Source organism: Phalacrocorax carbo, chromosome 2 (genome assembly GCF_963921805.1).
Source record: "Phalacrocorax carbo chromosome 2, bPhaCar2.1, whole genome shotgun sequence".
Taxonomy (NCBI): domain Eukaryota; kingdom Metazoa; phylum Chordata; class Aves; order Suliformes; family Phalacrocoracidae; genus Phalacrocorax; species Phalacrocorax carbo.
The window spans coordinates 134244535-134254189 of record NC_087514.1 but is presented as its reverse complement, the minus strand read 5'-3'; the positions used below and the strand labels follow the sequence as shown (position 1 = coordinate 134254189).

Sequence of the window (9655 nt, the reverse complement as noted above, 5' to 3'; positions counted from 1 at the left end):
GAATACAAGACAAATTGGCTTTTGCTGAAAATTGTGATATCAGCTGAGTAGTCCGAGTCCGTCGTTATAGCATCGATGGATAAGAAAGAAAAAAGGACTCCACAGTCAGTCTTTTATTTTAAAAAACTTCAATTTTCATTCACTTTAAACGTGTTTACAAGATCATGTGATGAGGCTCAAAGACAATAAATCTAGATTAAGAATCCCTAGGGATTTTTAGACAGATGCTATAGGTTATGGGTAGCACCTCAGTCTATTTATCTGCATGATGTACGCCTGCATTCTCATTCTCAAAACTAATGTCAGCCTTTTTACCTTTGAAAACATTTGCATAAAAGAAAAATAAAGACTTAATTCATTTCCGTCCGGCGAAGTTCATCGAGAACTCTTCTGGTATTTAATGCAGGTACCTGTTACAAAAGCCTCCACCGCAGTTCAAAATTAATATATCAAACGGCAGCTGGACACCCACTTGCATCAACAGATAAGCAGAAATAAGCAAGGCATATTTACAGCTCATCGAAATGGTTTGCGAATGAGTCGCCCAGGACACGGGCAGGTGTTTGCAGAAGCCCGGGACCCCCCCCAGCCCGCCCCCGGCCCCAGCGGGGGTCCTTTGCTTGGCGATGGCTGCGGCTCGCTGACCTGCTTTGTGCCCCCGGGTTGGGGGGCTTGCAGAGGGGCTACGTGCCGCCTTCCCACCTGCCAGTGTGCCGCGACAAGGATAACGGGCATCGTGCACGTACCGTGAGGCACGGTTTGGAAACTAAAATACCGGAGGACCTTCCGGAAAATAGTACAAAATCGTGCAAAAAAGAGTAAAACCCACCCAGGAGCGCAGGGCTTGCAGCTAGCGAAGGGCTGGCTGCGCCCTTCCGAACACGTCAAAGGGAGGACAGCTTTTAATTTCCTGGAGAGCCGCGGCGCTGCCGCTCCCGCCGCCGGCGGGGCAGGGCCGGGCAGGGCCGGGGTCCCGCTCCCCGCTCCCCGCGGGGCCCCGCAGCGCCCGGCGGAGCCGCCGCATGCGCCGCGTCCGGAGGGCTCCGGGCCGCCCGCCCGGGCTCTCCGCTGCTCCTCTTTGCTGCCTCTACCCACCTTCAAACAGAAGGCAATTGATTAGTCTCAGTTTCTCTCCCAGCAGAGATCCGATACTTTCCTTGGGATCAAACGGACCCGAGACTAAAGGAGGGGGCGACGGGCAGGAAAGAGAGAAAGAGAGAAAGAAAAGAGAGAAAGAAAAGAGAGGAAGAGAGAGAGAGAGAAAGAAAGAAAGAGAGAAAGAAAGAAAGAGAGAATATAAGAGAGAGAGAGAGAAAGAGAGAAGAGAGCGAGAGAGAAGGAGAGAATGAAAGAGAGAAAGAGAGAAAGAGAGAGAGAAAGAGAGAGAAAAAGAGAGAGAGGAAGAAAGAAGAGAGAGAAAGAAAGAAAGAGAGAAGAAAGAGAGAAAGGAAGAAAGAGAGAAAGAAAGAGAGAGAGAGAGAAAGAAAGAGAGAAAGAGAGAAAGAAAGAGAGAAAGAAAGAAAGAGAGAAAGAGAGAAAGAAAGAGAGAAAGAGAAGAAAGAAAGAAAGAAAGAGAGAAAGAGAGAGAGAAAGAGAGAGAGAAAGAAAGAAAGAAAGAAAGAAAGAAAGAAAGAAAGAAAGAAAGAAAGAAAGAAAGAAAGAAAGAAAGAAGAAAGAAAGAAAGAAAGAAAGAAAGAAAGAAGAAGAAAGAAAGAAAGAAAGAAGAAAGAAGAAGAAAGAAAGAAAGAAAGAAGGAAAGAAAGAAAGAAAGAAAGAAAGAAAGAAAGAAAGAAAGAAAGAAAGAAAGAAAGAAAGAGAAAGAGAAGAGAAGAGAGAAAGAAAGAAGAGAGAAAGAGAGAAAGAAGAAGAAAGAAAGAAAGAAAGAAGAAAGGAGAAAGGGAGAAAGGGAGAAGAAAGGGAGAAAGGGAGAAAGAAAGGGGAAGAAAGAGAAAGAAGAAAGAAAGAAGAAAGAAAGAAGAAAGAAAGAAAGAAGAAGAAAGAAAGAAAGAAGAAAGAAAGAAAGAAAGAAGAAAGAAAGAAAGAAAGAAAGAAAGAAAGAAAGAAAGAAAGAAAGAAGAAAGAAAGAAAGAAAGAAAGAAAGAAAGAAAGGAGAAAGGGAGAAAGGAGAAGAAGGGAGAAAGGAGAAGAAAGGGAGAAAGAAAGAAATGAAGGAAGAAAGAAGGAAGAAATGAAGGAAGAAAGAAGGGAGAAATGAAGGAAGGAAGGGATCAAGAACAAGAGCGAGTGCAAGAGACGGAGAAGAAGATAAAAAGAAAGTAGGAAAGGAAGAAAAAAGGAAAAAAGAAAGAAGGAAGAAAGAGAAAAGAAGGAAAGAAAAGGAAGAAGGAAGGAAGGAAGGAGGAAGGAAGAAGAGGAAGGAAGGAGGAAGGAAGGAGGAAGGAAGGAAGGAAGGAAGGAAGGAAGGAAGGAAGGAAGGAAGGAAGGAAGGAAGGAAGGAAGGAAGGAAGGAAGGAAGGAAGGAAGGAAGGAAGGAAGGAAGGAAGGAAGGAAGGAAGGAAGGAAGGAAGGAAGGAAGGAAGGAAGAAGGAAGAAGGAAGGAAGAAGGAAGGATGAAGGAAGGAAGGAAGGAAGGAAGGAAGGGAAGGAAAGGGAGAATGGGAGAATGGGAGAATGGGAGAAAGTGACTTTGGCTCGGCGCACTGGAAGAGGATAGCAAGTTTGGACCGAACAGCTGCGTTTTCTTTTCCGCAAACAAACAAACAAATAAAAAACAATATTTAAATAGAACCTACACACTCTATATGTGTGTATAAATACACACATATAGAAAATGACCGGAATGATTTACGCTTGATTTTCTGTGAGCCTTTCTCTTCCCAGCATTTACAAGGCGGGGCTCCATTTGCAAGTTGTACATCTGTTCGCTTCACGTGACATTTTCATAAAGGCTCTAACATCTGGTCAAAATAACCCCTTCAGGTACCTGCTTAACTTTTCACATGTCAAAATCCCTTCCCCTCTGAAGCTCCCCTTTCCCCCACGGCTGCAGCCGTGTGTATTGCTCCTTTCTTGACTGCTTGTTTAATGACTCTGCCTCGTTCCAAACAGAACAAAGCAACCCTAAACATGAGGGGACGACCCCGACCCTTCCCAAGAGCATCCTCCCCTCCTCGCCGCCCCCTCCCACCTCCAGGTTTCCCCGCATTAGGAGGGCAGAGCTGGTCCCCGTCCCGCCGCAATATCGCGCGGCGGGATTGCTGCACCGCAGCGACCGGGGCTTGCTGCACCCCCAGGCAAACCCGCCGTCCTCTTCGGGCTGATATCTTGCACGAGCGCTGGTAAAGCTCCCAAAGACAAATGTTGAGCGCTTAATTGTCCCAAACCGATTCCATTATTATCTCTGTTATTATTAATTGCTGCTGCTATCGCGGCAGCCGTCTTGATTTCAAGTGTGGTTCGTCGGGATGGTTTTGGAGTGAAACTCGTCCTCTTTATCCCGTGTCCATGCAGGGAAGAAGCGAATTTTCGTAAAGTTCCCGCAAATTTAATGGCACCTCTTTGTGAAAAGAGCGGGGAAGTGTCGGCTACCCAAGACAAGAAGGCTACCAAAATAATAAGGGTGCAAGCCCTCCTGAGCGGGCGGAGGAATTACTGGGAGAACGGACAGCTTTTCTCCGGTCTGAATATTTGGGTTTGTTTTGTGTTTTACTTCGGATTTTTAGGCGAGTGTTATCATCATCATGTTTCCGGAGCTTTATTGTTCCTGCTCTGTAAAACCGCTCTAAACTCTAAGCCCCCCGCAATCGCGATCACTTGGTCCTTATAAATGGCCGGCTGTTTGCTTTAAAAAAGAAAAGGGGACTTTTGCACAAGTGATTTAACCTGCTCCACCTTCAAGTGACCTGCCAAATGCTCCTTCTTACTTTATAGACATCTGGGAATTCCATACATGCCTTAAACTCCAATTACACACCTTCTTCAAAGGACACGTGCTTTGATTTGCCAAGAACACTAAGTGGACCGAAGTCGAAAGAAGCTGGTGCAGAAGTTAATGTAAAATACATCCTGTGCCATGTTTACTGCGGGCAGGTTATGTTGTGCAGCAAATAAAACAAGTTCTGGTGGGATGTGGATGTGCGCGCCCCTGTTTTTTTTTTCGCCGTAGCCTCCCGGATGCCTCTGCGGGGTGGACTGGACTTTCCGTCACCACCACCACCCTCTTCCCAAAGATGCTAATTTACGGCGGAGCGCTCCCGCTCCCCGCGACGGGCCCGCTGCCCGCCGGAGCGGGGCAGGTGAAAGGAGCGCCGTGTGAACCGGGCGGCCGCAGGCCCCGAGGGGGGCTGGCAGCAGCGCCAGGCCGGGGATGGGGATGGGAACCGGCGCCGGGAGCTGAGCCCCTGCCCCGGGAGTCGCTCCCGGAGGCGCCGAGCCCCGCGGTGGCTTCCCCCCGGGCGGCAGGTGCCCACCATGCCGGGGCCGCAGGTGAGCCCCGCTCCCCATGCGCTTTCCCCGGCGTTTCCGTGACTCCTGTGTCCCCCTCCCGTTCTCTCCCCCCTACCCCGCCCCCCCCCCCCGCCCCGCACCCCCTCGACCGCGCGTTTGTTTGTTTTGCTTAAAATTACAGATGCAGGGAAAACCGCCTGACATCATGGGAGCGGGACAAGCGTGCACTTTGAAGGGCTCCTGGGCAGGACTTCAAGTGAAATCATACGCCTGGGAGGAATCCGATACCGGCCTGGAGAAAGCAGCGGGGCGGCCCCTGCCAAACCGAGGAATGTGCGAGGGCCGGCGGCCGGCGCCCCCCGGCCGCCGCCCCGCAGGAGGCGCAGCGCCGAGCACCCGCGGCGGCCGGGCAGCGCCGAGCACCCCCCGCCTCCGCCCGCCGCCGGGCCCGGCCGGGCCGGGCCGTGGGGCAGCCGCGCAGACCCGCACCTCTTCTCCGCTCGGGTTTGCTTGTCTGCGAATAGACGGGACGTAGTGCTGTCTCGGAGAAAGAAGCACAGTCAATCAGGACTTCCAAAGGCAGAGTTCATTTTCTGATTGCAAGAGTGTTTAAAATTCCCCAAAGACAAATTAATAGACTTTTTTTTTTTTCCTTCGGTAAGTCTGACTCTGACTTAATCGCTTTTGGCTCTAGCCCTAGCAGCACCAGGCCTCTGCAGTCCCCAGTTCCAACCCAGGAAAGGGCACGTTTGTATTTTTAAATCAAGATTATCTCCTTTTTTATGATTTTTTTAAAATAAAGCAAAGGTAGCGGCTCGCAGCCGGGAAGGCGCACCGCCTGCGCGACCGGCTGCTCGGCGGCTCAGGGGCCCGGCTGGAGGGACCCAGGGGTGAGGCGGGGAGATCCGGCGGTGGCATGACCCCCACGGACGGGAACTGGGGATTTTTCTCACCCGGGTGTTTCGGCTTGCTGGGAAGGGTTAGCACAGGCTGGGCCAGAGGCCGCTCGCCGGTTGCGACAGAGTCAGTCAGATTCGGGTCCACCAAGCGGAGTTGTTTCGGATTTCTCGGCCCATTTCGAGGGATGCCCAGGGTTTTCAAAACGCGCTTGATTCCTCCTTTGTATTTCGCAGGTATCCCTGTCCACGAAACGCGCCTTCCCCTCAGCACTGAGCAGCTCATCTCGGTTTTTCCGAACCTGTTTTCTTCCTAAACGTGGGGCCTTTCTCCCCTCTTTCCCCGATGTGATTTCTCCCCCAAAAGAAACAACCGAAACCACCCCCCAAACTCCTCAAATGCCCCCCAGCCTCATGGCCAGAGCCCCGCGTCGGCTCCCCCTGCCCCGGCTTTTGCTGCAGCCGAAGTAACGCGGACAGATTTTACCTCCTCCTCGACAGCCGGGTCGCATACGAGCGGGTTTTTTTCGAGATGTGCGAGTCGCTGAGCGGGGACCTGCGGGTGCCGGGGCTCTGGGGGGTTCCGGGGGGGGGAGGGGCAGCGATCCCCCGGGAGCTCGCGGCTGCTCCCCCTCCTCTCTATCACGGAGGGCCGCGACCACCAGAGCCCCCATCCAATTTCCAAGTCCTCGCTAATCCGGCAGTGCAAACAAGCGCTGCGGGCTCTCTACTGTAAACATTGCGCACTGGCCTAAAATATGTACGATATTAAATTCAGAATACTGTTATGTCAGCAATAGACGGTAATATGTGGATATGGAAACAAAAACATTCAGGCAATAAAGTCAACTCAACCTGGGCTATAAAAACAGGCTTTGTTTTGAAAAAACACCCCATCCTATTTACCCTAGGCACTGGTTGAATCCCAACAGCAGGGTCTCTGTCTCCGCAGGGGACTCTGCCCAGCTCCCAGGGCCGGGGCAGGCACCCCTGTGCACCCACACACCCCTCGCAGGGTGCTCCCCTGGCGTGGGCCGGCTGCGAAGCGCTGGGAGATGAGCAAGTGACAGCAGGGGCAGAATTAGCTGTCCGGTTATAAGGGTTGGGGTTTAGGTTTGTTTTGGGTTGAGGTTGGTCTTTTTTTTTTTTTTTTTTTCGTTGGTTGGAACAACTTCCCTTTTCACCTTCCTTCCGAGCCCTCAAAGCTGGAGGTTTCCTCTCTCCTACAAGTGAGGTCTGGCCGCACATGGGGACCCCGCAGAGGGTACCGTGAGAAGAAACAGAGGCAACATGCACCCTACATGTAGAAAAGCAGAAGAGGGAGGGTTAGCCTATCCCTCTGTCCTTTGTACAACGAAAAAATGTGATGGCTAGTCTATATATTATACAAAACCCCAGAGAGCAGAGCAGTCAAACATCACTTCCACCGGAAAACCCCACTCGCTAGACACTTCCCTATTCCAATCTCACTTTATCTTCTTTGCCTGTGGATGGGCGAATCCCTGTTTAAAACGGGTGCCTCTTTCTCTGGGATATCAGCAAAAATACCTGCTCTGGAGGTTGGGGAATGGGCCTCGCTCCTGCCTTACATCAGGGGGGCAAAGCACGGCGGCAGCGCTGGAGCTCGGCAGCAAAAGCTCTGCTCCCCACGGAACTCTGCGGCGCTTGGCATTAAGATTAAAGGCGGAGAGAAAGAGAGAAGAAAGAATAACTCCCCACCACCCCCCCAAATGCAGTGAGCTTCAGCGCAGAATAATAAAGCTGTCTCAATAAATAACATGCTTGTGTCTGTCAGTAGCTAGTTTATTTGCGTTTTTCGCCTGGTTTGTTTATACTAGTGCCCCCTCTCTCTTGGGTGTCTTTACAGCTCAACAAGCAGGTATTTATCTCCAGTTCCAACCCTGAGTTCTCAGAAAGACCAAACTTTAAGGTTATTAAAATTTCAGTCATATTTATTTATTGCAGAAAAATAATATACAATGATATTTACAAAACAATCATAAAAATAGGAATGCATTTAGACACCGGATCTATTTGCATTTTAACATGGGTCATCAATAAATAAATAAAATGTTTATTTTTTTCTCAGAGGAAAAATAATAATAATAAAAAAGTTAGGAACCGGGTATATAACAGCTTGAGCCCAGCTTATTCCCCCCTTAAAAAAAAAAAATGTTTTCATCTCTACAGGGATTTTTTTTGGTTGGTTGGTTGGTTTCATTCAAGAATGAAGAAAGTCCACAATAATATATTTCCTTTCAACAGTGGCTCATAGGCACGACCTCTTGGGAATGCATGCAAAAAAAAAAAAAAAAAAAGGCAAATAAAAAAAAAGTTAAATTCCAACATTCTTCGTCAAAATTAAAAAAAAAATCGAACGATTCAGACTTCTATCAGAATGCAGAGATGTGTGGATTGTACCGACGCCCAAAGGGTAGTCACTGTCCAAAGCCCTTGTCTCTTTCTCTTTCCTTAAGTGCTCCCCACGCCCTGCTTTGAATTTGGATATTGCTCTTCCAATTTCCAAGAAATCCTTGGTACTCTTTTTTTTAAGACAAGACCAAAAAAATCGTATCCAACTTCAGAGTCTCTAGATTGTCCATTTTCTCCTTCTGTGGGAGCAATGTCATCTGCAAAAACCCAGAGAGGGCGGAAAACTCGTTACTGAAACGAAAGACACACATACATCTACCTACACCTCTCTGGCTCTGGGAATACACATCTGGGGCATGAAGAGAGGAGGGAGAAAGGCGTGCCTCTGCCCCGCGGGCGGTGCGGTGACCGTGCGGCACCCCGGCCCGGCAGCCAGCGGTGTCGCGGCTGAGGGAAGGGGGCTGCCGGGGCGGTAGGAAGCGCTCATCGGGAAGCACAGAGGCGCGCACAGATTCACTTCAAAATACGAGCAGCAGCAGCAGCAGCAGCAGCAGCGGCAGCGGCAGGAGGAACCATCCCAGCAGCCCCGCTGGCTCCGCAGCGTTTGGTGAAAAAGTGATCTCAGGCCGGCCCCATCTGGCTGGGGCACACCCGCACCGCCGCCTCCCCGCCCGCAGCCCACCCCCGCCGGCCGCCGGCAGCGCCCCGCCACGCGTGGGCCCCGCGGGCCCGGGGGCGCACCTCGGGCCGCGCAAGGGGAGGGACGCGCCGTGGCGCGGGTGGGGTGTGGGGGGGGGGCCCCACCTCCAGCCGCCCAGCTCTCCGGCCGGCCCTGGAAGCCAGGCCCCGCCGGCCGGAGAGGGCCCCTCTCACCCCACGGCCACGCGTGCCCGACCCACGGCGCAGTCGGCGGCCCCGCAGCTTCCCCCCCCTCCTCCCCCCCCGCCGGTTTCGGGGTCCCTGCCTTACCTAGGGCTCCTGCCGGGGGGATGCGGGTGGGGAACGCCGCCTGCTAGTGGGATGCGGACATGGACCAGGCGCCCTCCATTCTCCACACCGAGAAGGCGTAGCTGAGCCGTTCGTGGGCCACATAGCTGCAGCTTGCCATCTTGGAGTCCAGCTCGTCGCTCTGTAAGACCTGGTAGAGGAAGTCGATGTACCTGGCGGCCAGCTTGAGGGTCTGGATCTTGCTCAGCTTGTCCGAGGGCAGCGTGGGGATGATCTTCCTCAGGGCGGCGAAGGCTTCGTTCAGCGACTGCGTGCGCTGCCGCTCCCGCACGTTGGCCATGACCCGCTGGGTCTGCAGCTCCTCGTAGGACTGGGGGCTGCCGCCGCCGCTGCTGCTGCCGCCGCCGCCGCCCCCGCCCGCCCCGCACTTCTTGCCCCGCTTGCCTTGGGCCGGGCTGCAGGGCTCGTCCGCCGCCCCGACGGCGCCGCCGGCGCTGCGGCGGCTGGAGCGCCGCTTGCGCCCCCCTCTCTTGTTGTTGGGCAGCTGCTGCCGGTCCGGCTCCTCTTCGCTGTTGCTCAAGCTGTCGTCGGCGGGGGAGACTGGCGAGTTTGACTCGTCCTGCTGCATCATCTCTGGGGGGAGACGCGAGAAGCGGGCCGGGAGGGGGGGGAGGGCAGGGAGAAGAGGGGGGCACCTAACCCGCCAGCTCCCCCTTGATCGGCTGCTTCGCTGGCCTGCGAGGAGAAGGAGGAGGAGGAGGGAGGGAGGGAGGGAGGACCTCACTTTGGGGGGAGGGGGGATGGCATCAGGATCCAAAAGGAAAAAAAAAAAGCCAACCAAAAAAAATCCCTCCCGATCCCTCCTTGGAGCCCCTTCGAGGTGTCTGGGATTGGGAGAAAGTTGAAGACTTGGAGGTTCTTATAGCTCCTGCTGGCGGAAAGTTTGGGGGCAGCAGTGTCATTGGCCTGACGTGGAGAGGAGGGACTTTGCTGAGTTTTATAGGAAAGTTTCCGCTTCCCCCCCTCCACAC

General features: G+C 52.7%; 1 protein-coding gene across 1 annotated transcript; it reads right to left on the bottom strand.

The window, feature by feature from the left end:
* Nucleotides 1–7234: 7234 nt before the first annotated feature.
* TWIST1 (twist family bHLH transcription factor 1) lies at nt 7235–9655 on the bottom strand. Its single transcript, XM_064444480.1, has 2 exons — nt 8646–9655; nt 7235–7933 (listed from the first exon to the last, which is right to left on the bottom strand). The coding sequence occupies exon 1, from the start codon at nt 9253–9255 to the stop codon at nt 8689–8691; it is 567 nt and encodes a 188-aa protein (XP_064300550.1). The 5' UTR covers nt 9256–9655; the 3' UTR covers nt 7235–7933; nt 8646–8688.